At 41.9% G+C, this 26,943-nt stretch overlaps 1 protein-coding gene across 2 annotated transcripts in view; it reads right to left on the bottom strand.

The window, feature by feature from the left end:
- Positions 1–3,826: 3,826 nt before the first annotated feature.
- MARVELD2 (MARVEL domain containing 2) overlaps positions 3,827–26,943 on the bottom strand; it is a 34,027-nt gene continuing 10,910 nt past the window's right edge. The window contains exons 4-7 of one of the 2 annotated variants that reach the window (XM_029941374.1): positions 22,451–22,599; positions 22,020–22,191; positions 17,541–17,591; positions 3,827–3,904 (exon numbers count right to left, since the gene is read on the bottom strand). In XM_029941374.1, coding sequence (XP_029797234.1) covers positions 3,893–3,904; positions 17,541–17,591; positions 22,020–22,191; positions 22,451–22,599 — 384 coding nt within the window. In that variant the 3' untranslated portion in view covers positions 3,827–3,892. Of the gene's footprint in view, positions 3,905–16,585; positions 16,758–17,540; positions 17,592–22,019; positions 22,192–22,450; positions 22,600–26,943 lie in introns of those variants that run through there. The other variant, XM_029941373.1, reaches the window with a different exon arrangement.

Genomic DNA, 26,943 nt, shown 5'->3' with positions numbered 1-26,943 from the left:
AGGGTGTCATGCTAAGCGAAATAAGTCAGGCAGAGAAGGATAGATACCATATGTTTGCATTCATAGGTCTAACAGGAGAGACCTGGCAGGGGACCATGGGGAGAGGAAGGGGGAAAGAGAGTGGGGGAGAGTGAGGGACACAGATCAAGGGAGACTACTGAATACTGAAAACGAACCATGGACTGAAGGGGGAGGGGGAAGAAGGGAGGGGGTGATGTCATGGTGGGGGGCACTTGTGGGGAGAAGCACTGGGTGTTATATGGAAACCAATTTGACAGTAAACTATTAAAAAATAAAATAAAATAAAATTTATTTTTGGGAGAGAGAGAGAGTGTGACTTGGGGAGGGTCAGAGAGAGAAGGAGACAGAATCCGAAGCAAGCTCCAGGCTCTGAGCTAGCTGTCAGCACAGAGCTCAACATGGGGCTTGAACCCACGAACTGTGAGATCATGACCTGAGCAGAAGCCAGACGCTCAACTGATTGAGCCACCCAGGCACCCCGAATAAAACTTTAAAAAAATTTAAAAAGAGGAGCACCTGGGTGGCTCAGTCAGTTAAGCATCCGGCTTTGGCTCAGGCCATGATCTCACAGTTCGTGGGTTCAAGCGCTGCATCGGGCTCTGTGTGTCTAGCTCAGAGCCTGGAGCCTTCTTCACATTCTGTATCTCCCTTTCTCTCTGACCCTCCCCTATTCCCAGTGTCTCTCTCTGTCTCTCAAAAATAAATAAAACATTAAAAAAATTTAAAAACACTGGAAATTATAGAAAGACATAAAGAGAACATGAAAATAATACACAGTGTCACCAACTCAGAAGAACCAATTATCTATATGCTTACCTTTTCCCCCCAACATTATTTCATAAGCATTTTACCAATTGACTTAATTTTCCTCAAAAAACTTTGTTTTAAATCACTGTATAACATTCCACGATATAGACATGCCATAAGCTACTTAAATATTCTATTGTCAGACCTCTTTGGTAGTTACCAGTTATGGAAATAAATGAAAAACACCCAAAAAAAAAACCAAAGGCTATTGATTCAGAACTAGTTGCAGGGAGGAAGTCATCCACCATCCTCTGGGTCTGGCAGAGGTTCAAAGGCAAGCAAAGGAATTGAAGGCTTTGTAGTGGAAAGAAAAGAAATGCCTTGGGCATGCCCTGATTGGAGGTCGTTGGCAGGGGAAACTGGAGATGGACTAATTAGAAGTGGGCACCGTGTGACTGGTTAGGGGAGTGGATTTGGATTTCTGTGATTAGTCCTAAATTGGAATGTGGGGAAGGGATGACAAAGTTATGGAAGCCAACGGTCACTGGTCCTTGCTGTGGGGCTGAGAGCTACAGAGGTTGTAATTGACTTCCTGAAGACCTTGCTCCCAAGTGGTAGGGCCAAGTTCCGCTATTCTGCCTGCTCTGACCACTGAGTGAATATCAGTCTCTCACAACATATATGCATCTGGATGTGTACTATTATAAACTACCCAGAGATAAACATATTTGTCCGTAAATCTTTGCCATATCTGTCAATTTGTTCTTAGTACAAACTCCTAGAAGTGAGATTGCCAAGTTAGAAGTTAATGCTTTTTTTAAAGAATTGTATTAAATTTTGACATTTTGGTGACGGGCATTTTGATAGTTTATCAACTTCTACTCTAAACGGCTATGAATGAAAAAATTTGTTTCTCTCTTACCTCTAGACCAGATAATTCCAATGTTAAAATAGCTTATCTGCTTTCAAGTAATAATCATTAACCAACCAAACCAATCAAAATGAATTTGTTGTTGGAACACCTGTGTGTCTCAGTTGGTTAAGCGTCCAGCTCTTGATTTCGGCTCAGGTCATGATCTCAGAGTTGCATGAGTTTGAGCCCTGGTGGTGAAGGGCTCTGCACTGACAGTGTGGGGCCTGCTTGCGATTCTCCCTCTCTCTTTCTGCCCCTCCCCCACTTGCACTGCTCTGTCTCTTTCAAAATAAATAAATGAACTTTAAGAAGCCAAAACCAAACCAAACAAAATGAATTTGTTGAGTATCAGCCATGTATTCTGCTCTGCTAAGGGGTATGGGAGACATATCATCTAAGACTTGGTTTCTGCCCTTCTATGGCTTAAAGTCTAGCCAGGGAATAGAAAATGAATATATGACATAGAACTTGGACTGCTGATTACTCTATAGAATGAGAGAATTGGGTGGTGCCTCCTTGAATGACTCCAACATTATATGTATTTATGGAACCAGCTGTGACTATAAATTGTGCAGGAGAAGAAGGGCGAAGATGTGAAGGTCAAGGAGCTAAAATGAATTGGGCCTTCAATGGGAGCATCCAGACCCTATGAGATTTGGTGCAAATTCTGCAATGGAATAATACCCTGTAGGAAGAAGCGAGCATTGCTTGTGTGAAAAACTTGAGGATCTGCCTCTGTGTCCAGGTTCCTCAGTTGTAAAATGGGACAATAACAGAGTTGACGTTGGTTGGCATTCAGTGAGTTTGCACAGGTGCTGGATGTCTTCCCCAGGACACATCCTCCATCCGTCTCCACCAGGGCCCCAAGGGCCGACCTGGGAAGATGACATCATCAGGCCCCTTGTCTTTGCCCTTGGGTTGGGCTTTGCCATTGTGAGGTTCCAGCAAGTCATGAGAGGAAGAAGAGAATGGATTTGGAGTGTCTGGTCCTGGGTTTCTCCCTGGTCCCATTTCCAGACAAGTTGGAAAATCCCAGAAAGGAAACTAGAAAATGAAATTAAGCATCTAGCTCTTGATTTTGGCTCAGGTCTTGATACCCAGTAATTCTGATAATTAGACCAGCCACTATAGAGGCCCAAGCAGAGGCACAAAAATGATAGAGTCATAGTCCCTAGCTTCTGAGAGTTTAGAATTAAAGGCATTGGGCTTTAGGGAAAGAGAAAGAAAAATAATTCTATATTGACTTATATCACCATTGGTTTGTTTTGCTTCTTTTGGACTTTATACAAATGGGACTGTGTAGTATGTATTTTTGCCCAGTTTTTGTTCAGTGCTCTATCGTATTTTGCAGGTAGCAGTGGTTCATTCTATTTCATTGCTCTGTAGCATTCTGTTTTATAGCTATCACAAAATAGGAAAGGACTGGTTTCTTTCTCACATTTAAAAAAATTTTTTAAATAATCTCTACATCCAACATGGGCTCGAACTTGTAACCCTGAGATCAAAAGTTGCACACTCCACTGATTGATCCAGCCAGACGCTCCCCCCCACATTTCTAACAAACAGTATTTTGCTCACCTGGCATACATCTCTCAGCCTCCTGCCCTATCACAAACAAAGAGAATTCATTGGCATAAACACAACGTTAGACAAAAAGCATGTTTTATGAAAAACTGCTAATAATATGCAAACATTTGCTCTGCTACTGTGTGCTAAGACATTGGACTAAGTGTGCTTTACATGTTTTAGATCAATCTTCACAAAAGCCTCAGTGGGTAAATGATGTTATTCCCATTATACAATAAGGAACCTGAGGCACAGAGTGATGAAGTCACTTGTCTAAGGTTACACAGCAAGTAAGTGGCATTACCAGGATTTGGACCCAGGCAGTCTGGTTCCACAGCCCAAACTCTCAGTCACTCTATTACACAGCTTCCAACAAAGTTTGTAAGCATACGGCACACGAATGACTTCTGTGAAAGAAAAATCTATGGTTAAGCTTCATGAGCTGTGTAAGCAAAGCATCCGCTTTGCACGGAAGTGCTCAAGTCATACTCAACTAACACTGGGAAACCGAGGTGGGAAGACCAGGGAGGATGTTGTTCCAGCCCAGGCGTGAGCTGATACAGATTTGAGGGTCACAAAGATGAGGAGGAATTTCCACCATCCGGTCGTTCAGCACCAATTTCTCATCATGAGCGCAGGAGAAAATCAAAGAACAACCTGTAAGGAAAGAGTGACACGGTGCAAGTGACTCATCAGAATTACTCACTGACATCGGTATGATGACATCAGATACCTACGATAACATTCGTGCAGTAAGTAATCTCTCCATATCCTCTGATTTCAAACTCTTTTTTTTTTTTTTCAAACTCTTAATCTCAAGGGTTTCTAAGAAAATCCTGGATATCACCACTCATTGTATGAACAGCAGCAGACCGTTTCCGCCACACTGTGCACCTGGGTGACTCGGTCCCATGGCAGGCACCCTCCAAATACTTTTGAAGGTAGCTGTGCAGAGCTTTGTCCCACGGTTGAACTTGGGCTTGCCCTTCGGCAAGAACAATCTGCAGAGTCCCCTTGAATATTAACAGCATTGGCAGGCTTCCTGATCACAAACAAGGTTTAAACAAGGAAGGTATGCTGTTTTTCAACATTACTAAGAGACAGTATTTTCCCCTCACCAGTCATATAGCCTTCGGCCTCTTGCTCTATGCACAAAGATAAGTCACAGGCACGAATATAATGTTAGAGTAAAAGCTTTTCAACAGGTAAAAATAATTTTCAGGTTCATTCATTTGTAACTTTCTGGTTTTGAGCTGCTTATAAAAGAAAAGGTAGAGAAAATGGTTATAATCTGCCCTCTCAGCTGTGGGACTTAGTTCAAAGTCACAAACACAATCGTGGATTTCAAACAGGACTCATTAAACCAACAGTTCTAAGACCGCTGTGTTGCCATAGCTATAAATACTCTCCAGAGACCACTGGAGCACTAAGCAGTTTTCAATGTCTGGAAGGATTGTGGTCTTAAATTTATATCGATGCTTTAAGCTGCAGATAGCGGCACCAGGGTGACTCAGTCGGTTAAGTGTCTGATTCTTGATTTTGGCTCAGGTCATGATCTCACAGTTCGTGAGTTCGAGCCCCACATTGGGCTATGCACTGATAGCATGGAGACTGCTTGGGATTCTCTCTCCCCCCTGTCTCTGCCCCTCCCCTGCTCATGTGCTGTCTGTCTCTCTTTCTCTCTAAAACAAAGAAATAAACCTTAAAAGAAATAAACTGGAAACATACTTTTCTTCAAACATATATGATTATTAAAAATGTAGGTATTATAGGGGCACCTAGTTGGCTCAGTCAGTTAAGTCTCTGCTTCTTCGTTTTGGCTCTGGTCACGATCTCATGGTTCATGAGATCGAGACCCACATTGGGCTCTGTACTGACAGTGTGGAGCCTGCTTGAAATTTTCTCTCTTCCTCTCTCTCTGTCCCTCCCCTGCTCACACTCTTTCTCTATCTCAAAATAAATAAATAAACTTAAAAAAATGAAGTATTACATATGTACAATTAAAAAGAACTTTTAAGTGTGCAGCTACATAAATTTTTGTCTCTCTCTATATATACCCAGGTAACCAACCAGATCAACATATAACCCCTAGGAGGCTCCTTTGTGCCCCTTACCAGCCATAATCATCTCTTAGAGGTAACCTCTATTCTGAATTCTACCAGCAGAGATTAACTTTTTAAAATAACTTTTTATTGATATAGAAGAGACAAAGGTTAAATGCAAAAAAGTGAAGGAATCTCAAGAGGAGAATGAAATAACTTAAAAAAAATTTTTTTAACATTTGTTTATTTTTTCAAGACAGAGAAAAGCAGATCATGAGCAGGGGAGGGGTAGAGAGAGAGGGACACACAGAATCAGAAGCAGAATACAGGCTCTGAGCTGCCAGCACAGAGCCCGACACAGAGCTCGAACCCATGAACTGTGAGATCATGACCTGAGTTGAAGTCAGATGCTCAACTGACTGAGCCACCCGAGGCACCCCTGAAATAACTTTTTAAATATGTATACACCCATGTAACTACCCTCAAAAACAGTATATAGAATATTCTCGTACCCCAGAATGCTTCCTCATACCCCTTCCCAGTTACTAACTAGCTCTCCTGACGTGATCTGCTTTTGTAGGTCAACTTTGCTTAATTTTGCATGTTTGGAGACTTTATATAAATCAGCTTGTGCAGTATGCATTCAGGTCTCGTTTTTGTTCAACACTGTGTCATGTTTTACATGCAATACCAGTTTGTTCTTTTTAGTTGCTCTGTAGTATTCTATGACTATATCATAATTTATTCTCATTTCTACTACACTAATGTTGATGGACATCTGGGTTAATGCCAGTTTGGGGCTATTATGTATCAAGCTGCTAAGAACATTCATTTACATGTCTTTTGGGAAACATTTATACTCATTTCAGTAAGAGGCACAGGTGTATAAGAGCATATAATAGAAAAACCTGACCTATTTTTGGTAAGGCCAGGAAATTACTGCACCTCAATGCTTTCTGGGTGATAATGCTTTCTGAATCCCAAGCCTGAAGTCAAGGAACACATCTCCTATGTTTAGGAAGTTAGTGGGGACCCTCCCTGCCTTTTCTCTCAGCAACTGGTAGGGCTAAGATTAAGGACGTTTTGGCATTGGCTGTCATTGGTGTATCTGGACTATTCATAAGTGAGTAATTTAAAGCCCTGACTACACTCACAATTAGGACAACTACTATTCTGCAGGTGGTATTTGTTTTCCTTTTGCTGTCAGCGTCCAAATCCCTTCATACTTTTGGGGAATTCCCTGAGTGCTGAATCTCGGTTAGAAGGCCCAGCCCATGCACTGAAGCTCAAAAATCCCTTGCCATCCTGGTCTCCTTTGTAACCGGAGCAGGGCAAGTGACCTAGTTGCCTCAATCCACTTCTCACTCTGAATCATCTGAATCTGAGTCATGAGTGCTTCCAGCACCCACGGATGGATGGCACAGTTGGTGGTGCCCTTGGTACACGGGCAGCAGGGGCAGGAGAGCTGTTCTCAGCAGACGGGGTTTTAGGTGTCACTGTGGACAGTGCACGGCCTGTCATACAGCATCCAATGCAATTCTACAGCTGCCCCAGCAATGCTTGTCAGGGAGAGTATGTGCTAATAAATTCCTCTTCTCCTTAAATCAACCACCTTGGCTTTCTGTGGCTTACAACTAAGACCCTGACTGCTGAATCCTCCTATTTAAATCCTCCCACAAATGATTATTATAAATATGTGTTGTTTTTATACAACTAGAAAAAAAACCCCTAAAAACTGGATGGAGTCACAGAAGACTTTAAATAGCTAACACAATCTTGAGAAAGAAGAACCAAGCCAAAGGTACCACAATAGCAGATTTCAAGCCATACTACAAAGTTATGATAATTAAAACAGTACACCAGTGCCTGGGTGGCTCAGTCGACAGAGCATCTAACTCCTGATTTCAGCTCAGGCCATGATCTCAGGGTCACGGGATTGAGCCCCAAGTTGGGCTCCATGCTGAGCATGGAGCTTGCTTAAGATGCTCTCTTCCTGCCCCTCTCCCGGACTTGCATTCTCTCTCTCTAACACACACACACACACACACACACACACACACACACACACACACACACAAAAACCAGTATGGCATTGGAACTAACAGTAGACATATAAATCAATGGAATAGGATACAGAACCCAGAGGGAAACTCATGCTTATATGGCCAATTAATCGATAACAAAGGAGACAAGAACATGCAATGGGAGTAAAGATGGTCTCGTCAACAAATGGTGCTGGGAAAACTAGAAAGCTGCATGCCAAAGAACTGAACTGGACCACTTTCCTACACCAAATACAAAAATAAACTCAAAATGGATTAAAGACCTAAATGTGAACCCGAAATCATAAAACTCCTAGAAGAAAACATAGGCAGTAAACTCATGAACATTGACCTCAGCAATATTTTTCCAGATAAGTCTCAGGAAATATGTTTTGCAGGCAAGGGAAACAAAAGCAAAAAGGAAATAATTGGGGCTATATTAAACTAAAAACCTATTTGCACAGCAAAGGAAACCATAAACAAAATGAAAAGTCAACCCACGGAATGGGAGAAAATCTTTGTTAATGATATGTCTGATAAGGGGTGAATATTCTAAATATATAAAGAAATTATACAACACCAAAAACAACCCCAAATCATCTGATTAAAAATGGACAGAGAGCCTGAATAGACATTTTTCTTTTCTTTTCTTAAATTTTTAATGGTTTATTTATTTTTGAGAGAGAGAGACAGCGTGAGCAGGGGAGGGGCAGAGAGAGAGGGAGACTCAGGATCTGAAGACAGGCTCCAGGCTCTGAGCTGTCAGCACAGAGCCTGACGTGGGGCTCGAACCCACAAATCATGAGATCATGACCTGAGCTGAAGCTGGACGCTCTACTGACGGAGCCCTCAGGCACCCCCTGAATAAACATTTTTCAAAGAAAACATACAGATGGCCAACAGACACATGAAAAGATGCTCAATATCACTCATCATCAGGGAAATGCAGATCACAATCACAATGAGGTATGACCTTACACCAGTCAGAATGGCTAGTATCGAAAGACAGGAAATACCAAGTCTTGATGAGGATGTGGCAAAAAGAGAACCCTGGCACAAAGTGAACCCTGGCACACTGCTGGTGGGAATATAGATTGGCGCAGTCACTGTGGAAAACAGTACGGAGGTTCCTCAAAAAACTTAAAGTAGAAGTACCAGATCACCTAGTAATTCTATTTCTGGATATTTATCCAAAGAAAGTGAAAACTCTAATTTGAAAAGATATATGCACCCTATGTGTATTGCAACATTATTTACAACAGCCAAGGTATGAAAGCCACCTGGGCCCACGGACTGATAAATGGATAAAGATGTGTTATACATATACAGTGAGATATCACTCAGCCATAGAAAAGAATGAAATGTTGCCATTTGCAACAACCTGGAGGGACCCAGAGGGCATTATACTAAATGTATTAAGTCAGAAAAAGACAAATTCCATATGATTTCTAAAAATAAAATAAGCAAACAACAAAAACTAATAAATAAAATAAATTGGTGGCTGTCAGAGGTGGGGACGGGACAGGCAAAATAAGTGAAGGGGAGTAAGAAGTGCAGAAGTACAAACTTGGTTACAAAACAAATAAGTCACTGGGACGAAGAGTACGGCATAGAGCATATAATCAATAATACTGCAATAATTTTGTATGGTGATAGATGATGATTACACTTATCACAGAGAGCATTCCACAATGTTTACAATTGCAAATCATTATGTTGTGCACCTGAAACTAATATAACATTATATGTTAACTAAACTTCAATTAAACATTTAAAATATAAACATATACATTTCTCATTTTAATAGGTAGCACAAAAGAGTGTTTGGCATAAAAAGAGAAAGCTTGTATGCTACTTATAATTCAAACTTTCTGATAAATACCTACTATGGGACTGACATGTTGCAATAACTGTAGTTCGTCCAAAGCAATTAAATGATAGGCTTAACCATTAAACAAATTACAGGGTGAACAGAATTAGGTCTTTAAATACATACCTGGAGGTGGGGTCTGTGGTAAGCTTCTCCTATCTGGTAGCCTTTTTCTTTCTTTATAAAGGAAGTAAGGAGACTCCTGGTGGCTCAGTTCGTTAAGCATCTGACTTCGGCTCAGGTCACGATCTTGCAGTTTGTGAGTTCAAGCCCCATGTTGTGCTGTGTGTTGACAGCTTGGAGCCTAGAACCTGCTTCAGATTCTGTGTCTCCCTCTCTCTCTCTGCCCCTCCCCCACTCGTGCTCTGTCTCTTTCTCAAAAATAAATAAACATTAAACAAAATTTAAAAAAAACAGTAAGGTTTCAAATCTGTATCTTGTTAGTTGACAAATGCCTACCCTAGTCTCCAGACTTCTCTTCCCTCCTTTCACATTGGCATCTGATGCTCTGGCTGTCAGGTCAGTGCTTTGAAGTGGAAATATTATTTGAATGTGTCAAAAGCCATTGGGGAGATAGTAGTCTACACCAAAATATGCAGACTTTCAAAGAAACCCTGATTATATGATCAATGTACTCATTAATAGATCAGGTTATTAACAATAAACGATACTTCTGCAAATGAAAATTTCTTATCGGTTACATTATCAAAACCAAAAATGTAAATTAAATGTAAGCATTTTCATAGAGAATTTTCACTTACAGTAAGATTCGAGGTTATTTTCTTTATCCCATCTGCTCTCACTGTTCAGTTTAGTGACTTGCCTGAGGCCACACAGCTTGAACCTAGATTTAACTCCCATTCCTTGCTTTTTATAATACAAATGTCAATAACTTTAAAACAATTATGTAACTGAATTGCATTAAAATGAAATAGAAAGCATTAAAACACAATTCAGAAAAAATAACTTATCTAGTTTATTATTAGTTATAACACAACATGGTATACGATAAAAAATTCTGTATAAACACCAAAGCTCTTCTCTATATATGCATACAAGTACATGCCTCAGTAAGATAAGAAAGGAAGGGTATGCTCCAAAATGTCAACAGGGACTATCCTGGTGGTGCCGGGGGTGGGAGGTGCAGGGATAGAATTAGGGGCAATTTTATCTGTGTGTATTTCAAAGAGTATGAGCTTACCTTCATTTTGTAAATTTTCTACAATAAATGTAGTATTTATATAATTTCTGAAAAGGCCTTTTAATATTGTTATTATTAAAGTTACTTTGAGATTGTACCTTTAAAATAGTCCTCATTAACACAATGAAAACTGTATTTGGACTATCCAGCCACCACTTACTGAGCAACCATCTTATATTTTAAACATATTATTCCATTAAATTTTCACAGTAGCTTCGCTAGGCAGTAACAGTATCTTCATGGCATAGCTAAGGAGGACACTTAGGTTCAACAGTTAAGATCACACGGTCAGTAACGGAGTCTCGGTTGTGCAAGCTCAAGTCTACCTTCTGCATCTATTGGGCTGCATCATCTCTTACCTTCTGACCACGTCGTGCTTTTCTAGTAGAGGAGGGTTGCTCTATCATTTGCTGGTGCAGCCCTTCAGATACTCCTTTATTTATTTATTTTTTTACTTTCTAATTCTTTTTTAATGTTTATTTATTCTTGAGAGAGAGAGACAGAGTACAGTCAGGGGAGGGACAGAGAGAAAGGGAGACACAGAATCCAAAGCAGGCTTCAGGCTCTGAGCTGTCGGCACAAAGCCTGACACAGGCCTGGAACCTATGAACCGCATGATCATGACTTATGCCAAAGTTGGATGCTCAACCAATTGAGCCACCCAGGTGCCTCTCTTTTTAAATGTTTACTTTTGAGAGAATGCTAGCTAAGAGGGGGCAGATAGAGGGGGGGACAGAGGATCAAAGTGGGCTTTATGCTCACAGCAGTTAGAGCAGAGGCTCAAACTCATGAACTGTGAGGTCATGACGTGAGCCAAAGTTGGAAGCTCAACCAAGTCACCCAGGCGCTACTAAGATACTTCTCTTTAAAAACACATTTAAAGTATTGATGTAGACAATGTAAGAATGATTATATGTATCATAAAAAGACTGGAAGGGCACCTGGATGGCTCAGTTGATTAAATACCCAACTCTTGGTTTCAGCTCAGGTCATGATCTCACAGCTCATGGATTCAAGCCCTGTGTCTGGCTCTGTGCTGACTCTATGCTCTCTCCCTGACTCTCTCAAAAAATAATAAACACTAAAAAAAAAAAAGAGAAAGAGAGACTGGGAGGATATGTTCTAAACAGTATATACTGACAAGGAGTGGAATTGATCGTGGTGGGACTTTTAAGTAATCTCTGCACCCAACTAGGGGCTGGAAGTCACAACCCCAAGACCAAGAGTCACATGTTCTACTGACTGAGCCAGCCAGGGACCCCAGTAGTGGTGGGACTATGCTTTTTCTTTAAAAAATTATTCTACAATAGTTTTATTTTTAATTTAAAAATTTTTTTTAATGTTTTATTTTTTAGAGAGAGAGAGAGAGACAGCATGAGCAGTGGAGGGTCAGAGAGAGAGGGAGACACAGAATCAAGACTATTTTTTTCTTTAAAAAATTATTCTACAATAGTTTTATTTTTTAATTAAAAATTTTTTTAATGTTTTATTTTAGAGAGAGAGAGACAGCATGAGCAGGGGAAAGGCAGAGAGAGGGAGACAAAGAATCCAAAGACAGGCTCCAGGCTTTGAGCTAGCTGTCAGAACAGAGCCTGAAGCAGGGCTCGAACCCACGAACTGCGAGATCATGACCAGAGCCGAAGTCAGATGCCCAACTAACTGAGCCACCCAGGTGCCCCTATTTTTTATTTTATTTAAAAAAATTTTTTAATTTATTTTTGAGAGAGAAAGAGAGAGAGAGAGAGAGAGAGAGAGAGAGAGAGAGAGAACGTGGGGGACGGGCAGAGAGGGGAACAGAGACTCCAAAGCAGGCTCTGTGCTGACAGCAGTGAGCCCAAGGTGGGGCTTGGTCTCATGAACTGTGAGACCATAACCTGGGCCAAAGTCAGATGTTCAACCAAGTGAGCCACCCAGGTACCCCTACAATAGTTTTGTTTTTTTTTAAAGATGAGAATCAGAAAGAATTATAGATTTTTTCCTATATTGTCTCTCTTTTGAACATTGGTGGTATCAGGTTCACTACACAAATCATTTCCAGAAATGTACATAACAAAAATGTGTATTTCATTACCAAGCTGTGGTTGTCTCATTCAGATTTTCCATTAGACAACAGTTTCGGGTTTTCTGTTTCGCTGACTACTGTATCTTCAATGCTAGAAAAGTATCTGGCCAACGAAAGCATTTGGCACATTACTGACAAATGAACAAGTAGAGAATATGTATCTTCTTCTTTCTAAGCTTTAGATATGTTGACATATTCTCGGGGCACGTGGGTGGCTCAGTCGGCTCAGCATCTGACTCTTGATTTCAGCTCAGGCCATGATCCCAGGATTGTGGGGTTCAGCACTGTGTCAGGTTCTGTGCTGAGTGGAGCCTGCCTAAAATCCTCGTTAGCATGCACGCTCTCTCTCTCTCACCATCCTCTCCTGTGTGCACACACACTCTTTCTAAATAATTTTTAAAAGTTTATAGATATATTGATACATTTATATTAAGTTTCAAATTAGAATATATGTTAAAGTTATCTGGAAGAAAGAAAATGTACAGGGAAATATCTTTGCTTCTGAATCTCACAACTTGCCAAAAATGGCTGATAAGGTTGAATTGTATCCTTACCTCCTAAAAAGTTCCAACCTCTGGTATGTCGAGAATGTGACGTTATTTGGAAAGATGGTCTTTGCCATTTGTTAAATAGGTGCCATTAGTTACGATGAGGGCATACTAGAGAGGATGGGCCCCTAATCCAATACGACTAGTGTTTCTAAGAAGAAAGCCACGGGAAGACAGAGACAGCAGAAGGCAATGTGAAGGCGGAGGGCTGGAGTGATAAACACACAAGCCCAGGAACACCACACGTGGCCAGCCAACCACCAGGAGCTAGGAAGGATTTCCCGACAGCTTTTAGAGAGAGCTTGGCTCTGCTGACACCTGGATTTCAAACTTCTGCCTGCAGAAACGTGAGACAATAGATTTCTGTTGTTTAAGCCACTCAGCGTGTGGTACACAGTGGCCTTAACTTTGAATTTTTGCAAATAATGGGGGAGGAAGAAATTGTCACCTGAACATCACGACCTACAGGTTTTCAATGACTTTCCAGTTTATTTTCTGATAGTGGAAAACATTTTCAAGAACATGCCCAGGTCAACACAGGAATGCTAGAAATGCAAACAATAAAGGGCTTGCATGGGGCGCCTGGGTGGTCCAATCAGTTAGGTGTCTGACTTCGGCTCAGGTCATGATCTCACATTTTTTTAGTTCAAGCCCCGGTGTTGGGCTCTCCTGCCTTTCTTTCTTTCTTTTTTATTCAATTTATAAAATTTACATTTATTTATTTTTGAGAGACAGAGAGAGACAGAACACAAGTGGGGGAGGGCCAGAGGGAAAAGGAGACACAGAATCTGAAGCAGGCTCCTGAGCTGTCAGGACAGAGCTCAATGTGGAGCTAAAACTCACAAACTGTGAGATCATGGCCTGAGCCGAGTCAGATGCTTAACCAACTGAGCCACCCAGGTGCCCCATCTCTTGCCTTTGGATCTTCTGACTCCCTCTCTCTCTGCCCCTCTCCAGCTTGTGCTTGCTTTCTGTCTCAAAAATAAATTAACATTTAAAAATTCATAGAGGGGGCACCTGGTTGGCTCAGTTGGTTAAGCATCTGACTTCGGCTCAGGTCATGATATCTCAGTATGAGAGTTCAAGACCTGCGTCAGGCTCTGTGCTGACAGTTCAGAGCCTGGAGCCGGTTTCAGATTGTCTCCCTCCCTCTCTGCCCCTCCCCACTCACACTGTCTCTCTCTCTTTCTCAAAATAATAAACTTAAAAAATAAGTAAATAAATAAAAATACATAAAGGGTACACAAGAAAAGCAAGTAACTGAAATTTTAATATACTTAGGTATAGACATAAAAAATTTAAAAAGTCAGTGTTACAACAGTGGTTTTTCAAAGATTAACATTTATAATTGTAGTAAAATTAAATTTCACAAAGTTAAATCTAACACTTCATTTCACTATATTGATATCGATAATATCTATATTATCTTTATAATCTATCAAAATGGTATTATTTCATGTTACTTTTCCTTTTCTTAAAGCACTGGTATGCGTCTTAAGTGAAATGTTACATGGAGCCTCATATATAAAACAGAAAGTGAAGCTGTTGAAGTTGAGGGGCTTCTAGAGGGACCTCACTCTTCCCTAGGTGTCACCTGCTAAGACACTTTGGGCCTGAAGCATCGCCTGAGAGCCATGGCATTAAAATATTAACAATAAACACTAAGATTTCAATGATAAGGAAAAACTAGGAAGTCATTCGGTATCCAAGTTTTTTAAGCCTCTTGCTTTTCCACATGCCTTTCTTTGGTTTCACCACTTTAGTCAATTCTTTGAGCATTACTTGTTGGAATGGCAGCTACGTTAAGCAGAAATTGTACTTCTGCACCTCGGAAACTATCTCCGAGATAGATGCTGGGGAATAGGATCCAATAACAATGGTTTTTTAAAACATTTTTTCAGGTAGTCCATTGTACATACTGACAAAAACAAAACATTTCTCATGAATAGCCCCAAACCCGAGATGATGCTTGGGAAGATGAAACCTCACAGTAAGTCAAAAGGAGGCCTTAACACCCTCCTACACCGTTGGTGGGAATGTAAACTGATACAGCCGCTCTGGAAAACAGTGTGGAGGTTCCTCAAAAAACTACCCATAGAACTCCCTTATGACCCAGCAATAGCCCTGCTAGGGATTTACCCAAGAGATACAGAAGTGCTGATGCATTGGGGCACATGTACCCAATGTTCATAGTAGCAATGTCAACAATAGTCAAATCATGGAAAGAGCCTAAATGTCCATCACCTGATGAGTGGATCAAGAAGATGTGGTATATACACACAATGGAGTACTACATGGTGATGAGAAAGAATGAAATATGGCCATTTGTAGGAAAGTGGATGGACCTCGAGGGTGTCATAGTAAGTGAAATAAGTCAGGCAGAGAAGCATAGACACCATATGTTTGCACTCATAGGTCTAACAGGAAAACAGGAGAAACCTAATGGAGCACCCGGGGAGGGGAAGAGGGAAGGAGTTGGGGAGAGAGAGGGATGTAAAACTTGAGAGACTATTGAATGCTGAAAATGAACTGAGGGTTGAAGGGGAAGGGGGAGGGGGGAAAACAGGTGGTGGTGAGGGAGGAGGGCACTTGTGGGGAAGAGCACTGGGTGTTGTATGGAAACCAATTTGACAATAAACTATTTAAAAAAACAAAACAAACAAAGAAAAAAAAAACCAAAAGGAGGCCCTAAGTAAATGGAAGATCATGGGGCCTTAGGAGGGACCCCCAGACAGGACAGAAAGGCAACAACAGTCACACCATCCTCACACTGGATGTATACAGGAATGGTGGGCTGTGGGGCTGTGGACATATGTGCCCGGTGATGCTGAGGGACGACAGGAAGGATGCGGTGGACCCCAGTGGGCACAGATCCACAAGGAAGCATCCACTTAAGGCTATGTGTGGTCAGAGTTACTAATAGCAAAGAAAGAAATTCATGAGGCACATGGGACCTTTTGGTTAGCTGGTTGAACTTGCCCATGAAAAACCTTTGCTTGCTGGTTTGCTCGTGTCACAACCACTGCTACAGATTTCACACACTCTAAGGTACTGTGTATAACGTGCCAGGATCTATTCTCAGTGCTTTGCAAATATTAACTCATATAATCCTCATAACAACTCTACAAAGGAGGTACTATTATTAGCTCCATTTTTACAGGTGAGAAAATAGGTTCAGAGAGGGTAAGCAACTTGCCCAAGATCATAAGACTTGAAAATGTTGATCTAGGACTCAAATCCCTTTCAAGAGAAGAAATGACACCTTGGCTAGGAAGAAAAATGTGTCGTAGAGAAATCCTAGGAGTAGCCTGAGTAAAAAAGGAAAAAGCAGCACCAGAATTGATCTGCAAGGGTATGATCTCTAAGCTACTTTTGACAAGGTAAGTATAAAGTGTACACAGATGAACATAGCATTTCTTCCATTCTGAATAAAGACTCTTGGTAAATCTGAATCTGTTTTGAAATGTTTGAAGTGAAATCATACTATCATAACATGGTTTACTGGCTATACCAATTAAAAGCTGATGCCGGAAGTGCATGCTTCTCTACCCAGAGACTAGCATGAAAAAGACAGTAAATAAATATTAAGTTTAATATAAAAATAAGTGGTTTCAAATAAGGTTTAAGAGTAACCTTCTACATTCCAATTCATTACTTTATCATATTCTTGAATTCTTTGCTTTATGTGAGAAAGTTTATTCTTTAGATAATCACAGCGTTCTTTCTTTTCCAGAAATGTAGGATCCTGAAAAAGAAAGCACAGCCATTATTTTAGCCTCCAGTTTCCTCAGTGAAGAACACAGAAACATACATTATCACCCAGAAAATGACCCTTCGTAGGAGACTTTCTGCAACAGATTTCAAGATCTTCCTAGTAAGAATAGCATTTCTCTACATTTTAAAAATAGATTTTATTGTTTAGAATAGTGTTAGTTTCACAGCAAAACTGAGTGGGAAATACGGAGACAACTTTAACTTTGGTAGTTTAAATTATATCAAAGAGCAAACAATCAGTACAATAAAGATTAATAAAAGCTCTCTCCAGGCTCTACCGATCTGTGCAATTAAGTATGCAGTGAAAACCATAAAATAACTTAACCTTTTTGAAGGAAAAGTCCGTGAAAAGTTCTATATTGGTGCTCAGTTCCCTAGGGCGCTAAACCAGATGTAAGAGAAGACAGAGAGGAGAGGAAAAGATGTCCAGGAGCTACTCATGTTCTCTAGTAAGTGGCTTCGTTAACAAACATTAAAGAAGAGGAGCGCCTGGGTGGCTCAGTTGGTTGAGCATCCGACTCTGATTTTGGCTCAGGTATGTTCCCAGGTTTGTGGGATCAACCCCTGCCCACCCGCCATGTCGGACTCTGCACTGACAGCACAGAGCATACTTGGGATTCTCTCTCTCCTTGTCTCTCTCTCAAAACAAAAATATTAAAAAAGAACTACTTTAGCTGAGAGGATCTAAGGTCTGTCAGCTCACCACTGCATCTGGATAGGAATATATTTTGAAAAAGAAAATGATTTTACTCACATTCTTTTTTTTCTTAAACTCTTCATGGATTCTTGAAATTCTTTCATGTTCCTAAAAACAATATATTGTATACTTGAATTAAAACAGCAGCATTTACTCAAATCACATCTCCACAGGGTCTCAGAAGTGCAATGGGAATGAGAACAAAAAATAATTTTTATCTAAGACTATAAAGAAAATATCCACACAATAAAATTCAATTCACTGGATACAGATTAGAGGACTTCGTAGTTGCCACGCCTTGGGATGCAGGGATGAAGAGAGAAAGGCCCCCATCTGCGTGCCCAGAACTGAGTCTCAGGGCCGCTGCTCGCCAGCTGTCTGATGGCGAGCAAGCCACTTACCCTGAGACTCACTTTCCGTCCTGGGAACATGGAAATAATAACCACAAGGACCTCATAAGGTTGTGAGAAGGTTTACTTATTTGAAATGATCCTTATAAAGTGCTTGGTATGTAATGACTACCTCACACACTGGGATTTAGAGGTTTAGTCTATTCAGCTTTCAAAAATAATAAATATAAGGTTCCTTCTAACTTGTAAGTTTTATAGTAAATATGAAGCTAGTTAATGGATTGAACCAAAGGAACAGATTACGAGAACAATGCCCTCATTTATCCACATAAACCTGTGCTTTAGAGCTGTCGGACACGGTAAACTTAACAAATAAAAGAGAACACACAGTAATTTATAGTTCTAAAAGTTTCCTGAGAACATTTTTTCATCACCCACCCATATTCTTTTTGTAATACATTTTAATTCTTCAGTGACTTTTGCATGAGTTTCATTTGTGTTTTGAGTGTTTGCCAGCACTGAGATGACCTTGGTAATGCAACTGTCACCTGAGTGAGTGGGTCCTGCGGTCAGGGTGCGGTGCTGGAGATGCAGCAGAGGTAAGAGCTGTAAAACCTATCCTGAGTCTGCCACAGACACAGTTTCAGACGGTGGGGACCACAGAGGTTATTTTGAGCATTATTTCTATTTTGTGCGCTTAGAAAAGGGCATATAACCAGGTCTGTGAGAGGACGTGTGCCTCCAAATGGGCCTGCTGTGCTTGGAAACGCCCCTCCCTGGGGACCTGGTGGGAAATGAACGAGACTTGCTGGGAGGCCCCCACCCATGGCAAAGCTCAGTCTGTGGCCAAGGAGACGTTAAATTTTTATGACACAATTAATATTTCTATTATTATTTTTAAAATTTTTTAATGTTTACTTATTTTTGACAGAGAGAGAGAGACAGAGTGCGAGCAGGGGAGAGGCAGAGAGAACAGGAGACAGAATCCGAAGCAGGTTCCTGGCTCTGTGCTATCAGCACAGAGCCCCCTGCGGGGCTTGAACTCACAAACTTCAAGATCATGATACGAGCCAAACTTGGAAGCGCAACTGACTGACCCACCCAGGTGCTCCTGATATTTCTACTTTAAATAAGGGCTAGAGCAGACATTGAGACTAACAGTGGCCTTGTCATTTAGTTACTTGCCATGCTGTGTACAAACTAGAGGAAATGACTATTGTTGATACTGTATAGAAGTATCAGGGGAGGACCAAGCGTCAGCCCTACCGTAATCAGGACCCTCCACCCCTCAACTGCAGACCCGCATGCCTGAGCCTGTGCCCATCACACAAAGCCCATTACACTCGAGCCCACTGGGTCTAGACTCCAAGTCTACACGGCACAATTGGCCTGCTCAGCATCCTATCTGTCAACCAGCTTGCTCTTCCCAGCCTGAGCCAATCCAGCTTCCTGGGGCCTGCTCATTCCTTCCTGCCTTCCGTTAAGGGCCTATAAATTTGGGCGTCTTTCTTGGACCTATGGACTTTGTTTGTTTTTCAAATGGTACTGACCCTTGACCTACAGTATTTGCTGGATTTCTCTTGCTTCCTGGTGCCGGCATGTCACAGACACCATTCCACTGCTCCAGGATTGGGAAGATGTTACTACTCTTGATATTTTGGCTTAGAGAGCTCGTAACTACAAGTGATTTAAATGTACACTTAAAAGTTTGTGGTTGGGGGGCGCCTGGGTGGCTCAGTCAGTTGAGCATCCGACTTCAGTTCAGGTCATGATTTCATGGTTTGTGGGTTCGAACCCCCCATCAAGCTCTGTGCTGACAGCTTGTTCAGGGCCTGGAGCCTGCTTCGGATTCTGTGTCTCCTTCTCTCTCTGCCCCTCTCCCGTGCTTTGTCTCTCTTTGTCTCTCAATAATAAATAAATGTTAAAAAAAAACCAAACAGAGAACATTTGTGGTTGGGGCACCTGAGTGGCTCAGCTGGTTGAGTGTCTGACTTCAGATCAGGTCATGATCTCACTGTTGGTAGGTTCAAGCCCCCCATGTCGGGCTCTGTGCTGATGGCTCAGAGCCTGGAGCCTGCTTCGGATTCTGTGTCTCCCTCTCTCTCTCTGCCCCTCCCCTGCTTGCATGTCTCTCTCTCTCCCTCTCTCTCTCTCTCAAAATTAAATAAACTTTTTTAAAACATAAAAACAGTATTCATCAGGGTGCCTGGGTGACTCAGTCAGTTGAGCGTCGGACTTCGGCTCAGGTCATGATCTCATGTCTCTTGAGTTTGAGCCCCACATTGGGCTCTGCATTAACAGCCTGGAGCCTGCTGCAGATTCTGGGTCTTCCTTTCTCTGCCCCTCGCCTGCTCACGTCCTGTCTCTCTCTCAAAAATAAATAAAAACATTTTAAAAAATTGTTTTAAAGTTTGTGGTCAAAACAAAGATGCTCAGTCAATATGGATCTCAGGAGCACTATATATATATTCATATTCATATTCAATTATACATATATATATAGCCATATACATACATTGAGTTGTTTGACATTTGTTAAAAATGCTGTGTGAGTTTTAAAAATATGAATTACGGGATCCTTGGGTGGCAAAGTTGACTGAATAGCTGACTCTTGATTTTGGCTCAGGTCATCATCTCACACTTTGTTGAGCTTGCTTAAGATTCTTTCTCTTTCTTTCTCCCCCACTGCCCCTCTCCCCCGCTCATGCTCTCTTTCTCTAAAATTAAAAAAAATTAAAAATTTGAATTATACAAATAATGATTAAATTAATATACCATCTTTTAAAAGAATAGGATATTACACACAAATGTTGATAGCATTATTCATAACAGCCAAAAAGTGGAAACAACCAACATGTCCAACAGCTGATAAATGGATACATGAAATGTGGTATATACATACAATGGAATAAATACCACAAAAAGGAACACTGAATGTTGCTACAATATAAATGTACCTTAAAAACATTATGAAAGAAGCTAGACACAAAAGGCCATATGTTATATCGTTCTATTTACATGAAATGTTCAAAATAAGCAAATCCATACAGACAAAAAGTACATTAATACTTGTCAGTGACTGCAGGGGGGAGGGAAAGGGGAGAGTGTCCCGATGAGCATGGGGTTTCTTTCTGGGGTGATGAAAATGTTCTGGAATTAGTGGGCGGTCATGGTTATACAGCTTTGTGAATGTACTAAAATTCACTGATTTGTTCACTTTAAAGGGGTGAATTTTATCATATGTGAATTTTGTCTCAAAAAAAAATGTACATCTGATAAAAAAAATGCCAATGATTATCAGGGTATCCTGACTTCAGAAATATTAAAATGCAAAACCTCCCACACAAACTCCAGAGCATTACAGAAAATGCTGGAGTCCCTGGTTCTCTTCCCTGGTTCTGTGTGTCAGGATCCATGGTTATCAGTCCAATGTGTGTGGACTGACGGACTGTCCTTACCAGCTGTGTTTTTTTTTTTAATTTTTAATGTTTTAAATTTATTTTTGAGAGACAGAGAGAGGCAGCACAAGCAGGGGTGGGTCTGAGAGAAAGGGAGACACAGAATCCGAAGTGGGCTCCAGGCTCTGAGCTGTCAGCACAGAGCCTGACGCAGAGCTCGAACCCACAAACCGTGAGATCATGACCTGAGCTGAAGCCAGATGCTCAACCAAATGAGCCACCCAGGCGCCCCGTCCAGCTGTGTTCTTTGGACCTGGGATGGTAACGGCCTGGCTGTTACTTATCCCTGCAGAACACATGACCCCTGATTGAGCCCCTACACCCTTCCCACTACTGTGTGAATAAATCTTTTCCAAATTAGCTTGAGTGTGCCATCCGTCCGTCTCCTTTGGGATCCTGATGGACTCAGTATGGATCTTAGGAATATTGACATTTTACTTAAATAAGAAAATAAAAGGATTGTTTTAGAACAATTATTTTTAATTATTATTTTTATATAATTATTATTCATTTTATATATATAATTATTTAATAATTGAGGGCAAAAGACACAAAATTATATAATGTGAACTGTAATCCAGAGTTGTCCCCATGAAGATATCAAAGACCTTCCCAGACACAGGCAGCAAATGTACCTGGTTATTGTGGCTTCCGCACATCTATCCACAGAAAGCTCAGATTTTAGCTTCCTCCCTTAGTGCTCCTCCAAGGCAGCTGAAGGTACTGACCTGCTGGCTTTCCGAGCAACGTGGCAGCCTGCTCATCACTGCATCCAGCTCGTCAAACTTCCTCAAGACGGCCTGGACTTCTGCAGAGAGCTCTTTGTACTCTGAAAACTGGTCTTGGAACACAGCTTTGTAGCGTTCTCGTTCATCATCTGTCTGAATCACAGGGTATTTTCTGCAGGAAAAAATTGGCCAGCATTGTAACGTTTCCACTGAAATGGACTGAATGGGACGGGACATCAGCTTAGCTTACTCCTCGGTGAGCACACCAGATCTTCAATATACTACCTCGCAGGGAACAAACAGCTGTTTAAATACAAACGATCTTAAGCAGAGAGCATTATCTTGGAGACAAACAGGAAAACGAAATGCCCAAACGGTATCTCTCCGGTATCTCTTCATTTCTACCTTTGAAGAAGAACTTAGACACTCACGCCACATAGTCGGGCATCACGATAGGTTTAGGAATGTGGCCCGGGGGGATGTGGCCACTCAGTAGCTCAGGTTTCATTTTTGTTGGTCTCAATTCTTTGAAATTAGCTTCTTGTTCTCTTTGTCTGTCAGCACAGGTGGCCATTTCACACTGCAGTTAGGGAGAAAAAGAGGATTTATTTGTAAACAGAACCAGAGGAAGAAGCAAAAAACCCCATGAATTTATTTCTTAGAAGAAAACGGTGGGGAGACGCAGAAGGAAGAAAAGTAGAAGCAGCAATTAATATTTCACTTTAGAATTACACATTTTATAGTCACAGAGTTCCGAATGCTTCTCTAATAGCTACAGGGAGCCCCACTGGGACACGGGAGTACACAGCAGATAAAACAATCATGTGGATGTCAAATGTGGATGACAGAATGCTAAATGTAGGGTTGTAAGTACTTTATTTAGGATTAATACCCCAAGTAGCTATAAAAGAATACAAAACGTAGTTCAAAATAAGCAGTTCAAGGGGCACCCGGGGGCTCAGTCTGACTCTTGATTTCAGCTCAGGTCATGATCTCAGGGTTCATGAGATTGAGCGCCCCATCAGGCTCTGCACCGACAGGAGTCCACTTGAGATCCTCTCCCTCTCCCTGCCCCTCCCTCTCTCACTGTTCCTCCCAGGCTCACACAGACTCTCTCTCAAAATAAATAAGTAAACTTAAAAAAAAAAAAGACATTCAGAGATAAAAATGGAACAAGGCTACTTTAATGGCAAGAGAAAAAATGACAGGGCACTTGAGATGAATGAACTATGAGTAACCAACCAGCAGGTCAGCAACAGAAACAAGTTACATTGTCTTCATTACCTGAAAAGGAAAACAAGCAAACCCAGAGGAAAGGCAGGGAAGGTCTTTCAGCTGTCCAAGAGCTCTTAACCTGTGATTCCTGATTTAAGTCACCCTGATTTCTAGACTGGAGAGTTCTTAGAGGCCTTTTTAGTAAAAAAAAAAAAAAAAAAAGGTACATTTCAAAAGAGGGAAACAACACAAAATGAAATGGCCCAGAGAGGAAGTATCAGGACAGGCCTTTGAAGGCGCTAAAATACTGAGAGCTGAGAAGTGGGAATGTAAGGCCCAGGGGAACCCATTCTAGAATGGGCAGGCTAACATGGGTATGCAGCTTCGGGGAGAGACTGCTCAGGGATCCCACTGGGCAGTGTCCCGAATACCAACCATGCTGGCGAGCCTTGTGGATGCTAGGAGAGGGGTTCTCTTTCACACTGGAAGAGGCAAGGTTCAGAGAAGTTAGGTATTTTAAAGTTAATCCGAATTTGTTTATTTTTTTAATGTTTTTTAATTTATTTTTGAGAGATAGAGAGTAAGACAGCTTGAGCAGGGGAGGATCAGAGAGAAAGGGAGACACAGAATCCGAAGACAGGCTCCAGGCTCTGAGCTGTCAGCAAAGAGCCCAACGAGGGGCTTGAACTCACAAACCGTGAGATCATGACCTGAGCCGAAGCTGGACGCTTAACCGACTGAGCCACCCAGGCGCCCCAGGTATATTTTCTAGGGCCTCACTGTGGAAAAGCTACAATTAAAACCCAGAACTTTAGGGTCATGTGGGGGGCTCAGTCAGTTAAGCATCTGACTCTTGATTTCAGCTCAGGTATTGATCTCTTGGTGAGGAGATCAAGCCGTGTTGGCCTCTGCGCTGAGCATGGAGCTTACTTAAGATTCTCTCTGTATGGGGGTACCTGAGTGGCTCAGTTAAGTGTCTGACTTTGGCTCAGGTCATGATCTCATGGTTCGTGGGTTTGAGCCCCACATTAGGCTCAGAGCCTGGAGTCTGCTTCAGATTCTGTGTCTCTCCCTCTCTGCCCCCCCCCCACTCATACCCCCCTTCTCAAAAATAAAATAAACATTAAAAAAATGTTTTAAAGATCTCTATCTCCCTCTGCCCCTCTCCCCTGCTCAGGCTCTCCCTGCCCCCTCTTCCCAAAAAACAACAAAAAAATTCCAGAACTTTTGGGGGTTTTAATGAATAACACAAGGAAGGTTTACATAAATATATACTGTTCAATCCTCAAGTGCCCTGCAATTCTGGCAGCATGCTAGAAATGGTTGATTTCTCATCAGAACAATAAGCCCCCCTCCACTGACCCCTTGGGACTTCAGCACACGCTTGTTAAAGTACACTTGTTGAACTAAAGTGAGAGCAGCTAGTGGGGGGGCGGGTGCTAAGGTGGCTGAAAACAAAGGCAACACAGGATTTTAAAACTTTGCTCTTTACCTTACGAGGCAGCTTTAAACTCCTTTTGTTCCTGATTTCCCTATCTCTGAGGCTGCCTCTGAGGTTTGGTTTAAGATTAGCTCACACATTAGATGGTGAGGCTGCTAAACCAGGGCTGGGGGAGGGTCATGGAGAGGAGAAGTTGGCCCATGGCACCCAGGGCCACGCGGCTGCAAGGGGAACCAGAGCGCCTTGGAGCAGAAGGCATGCCTGGCCAGTGGGTCCCAAACAGCAAGAATTCGAGTTGGGAGCAAGAAACCCAGAGGAAAGGAGATTAAACAAGAGCATTTCAGGGGACACCTTGTGAGGTACTTAGTATTTATTCTCTTTTGCTATTCTCCGCTGCTTGGGGTGCCATTTCTTTATCCTCTAATGAATTCTTAATATGTTTGATCTTGATAGTGAATCATGGTATGTAAATAGGGGGACCTTTTTTGGCTTAAATACATTGATTTCTATTTCATGGCATCCCTACCTTCTAAATAATTAATCCATTTCCCACACAGCTGGCTGAAGGAGCCGCTATGGACCATGGTGATCCCCTCGAGCTTAGTGGCAGCCCCAGGTATCAAACTTGAATTTCCAGGTCAAAATCATAAATTCTGCCCAGGCAGTCACATTGGGCAGGGTCCATAGGAAGGTGGTTTGTGTTTGTTTTTGTATAGGTGAAGTTTCTTAAGCAGGAACTATTCATTTTCCTTACCTGCCTATCCCTAATTCCAAGATTCACTTTTTAATTTAAAAAGGGACCTTGAGGGGCGCCTGGGTGGCTCAGTCGGTTAAGCCTCCGGCTTTGGCTCAGGTCAGATCTCACGTTCGTGGGTTCAAGCCCCGCGTCAGGCTCTGTGCTGACAGCTAGCTCACAGCCTGGAGCCTGCTTCCGGTTCTGTGTCTCCTTGTCTCTCTGCCCCTCCCCCTCTCATCCTCTGTCTCTCTCTGTATCAAAAATAAATAAAACATTAAAAAAAAAAAGGGACCCTGAGGGGCACCTGAGTGGCTCAGTCGGTTGAGCGTCCGGCTTCGGCTCAGGTCATGATCTCACGGTTCGTGGGTTTAGTTTGAGCTCAGCTTTGGGCTCTGTGCTGACAGCTCAGAGCCATGGAGCCTGGTTCAGACTCTGAGTCTCCCTCTCTCTGTGCCCCCACCCCTGCTCATTCTGTTTCTCTCTTTCAAAAATATATATGTAAACATTAAAAAAGAAAACTTGAATAAATACAAAGGGAGCTTTAAAGAAGTCAGAGTAGGGGCGCTTGAGTGGCTCAGTCAGTTGAGTGTCCAGCTTCGGCTCAGGTCATGATCTCATGGTTGGTGGGTTTGAGCCCCGTGTCAGGCTCTGTACTGACAGCTAGCTCAGAACCTGGAGCTGTCTTCAGATTCTGTATCTCCCTCTCCCTGACCTTACTCTGCTTGTGCCATCTCTGTCTCTCAAAAATAAATAACAAACATAAAAAACCCCAAAGAAGTCAGAGTAGTTTCACAGAGACTATTTCATTGCTTTCAATTTTTTTGTTTTTGTGTTCTTAACCTGTTTTTGAGTGAATCTCACTGAGATTTACGTTTCAGAAAACCTTACTGAGAAAAAAAAATCTGTAAGTAATGTAAGAAAAAGAATCAAAATCTCATTAGACTTTTATCAGAAGGCTGCACTGGGCTCCAGCCCTCGGACAGACCGCTCTCACACAGTATCCGTGACTACAAGCACATGGCCCCAGACTTCATGTGACCTTTCTTTGCTTCTAGCAAAAACAAATCTCATCAGCAAATATCAGAAAACCTTTATCGTGAGGCTAGAGAGAATGATTAAGCAACGGGGTAAGTAACGTTATGGGTATAATTACTAAGCTTTTCAAATTAAACAATGTACTGGTGAAGGGGTTGGGGGAGAGGCAACATGGGTGAAGAGGAGAGGGAGGTGCAGGCTTCCAGTTACGGAATGAGTAAGTCAAGGGGGTGAAAGGCACATAGCATAAAGAATACAGTCAGTGAGCGTGGAATAGTGTTGTACGGTGAGAGACGGCAGCTACGCCTGTGAGCAGAGCATAACATACAGAGATGTTGAATCACGATGTTGTACACCTCAAACTAACATTAACACTGTGTCAACTTCAATAAAAACATGCTTCAAATAAAAATGGGCTGAATATGCCGCCACGTTAGAAACAGTGTACATCTGCCCGAATGCTGAGTCTCCCCCTGAGCACACCACACCGCAGTGCA

The sequence above is a fragment of the Suricata suricatta genome, chromosome 6 (assembly GCF_006229205.1).
Source record: "Suricata suricatta isolate VVHF042 chromosome 6, meerkat_22Aug2017_6uvM2_HiC, whole genome shotgun sequence".
NCBI classification, from domain to species: Eukaryota; Metazoa; Chordata; class Mammalia; order Carnivora; family Herpestidae; genus Suricata; species Suricata suricatta.
This window is presented reverse-complemented; position numbering and strand designations above follow the sequence as displayed.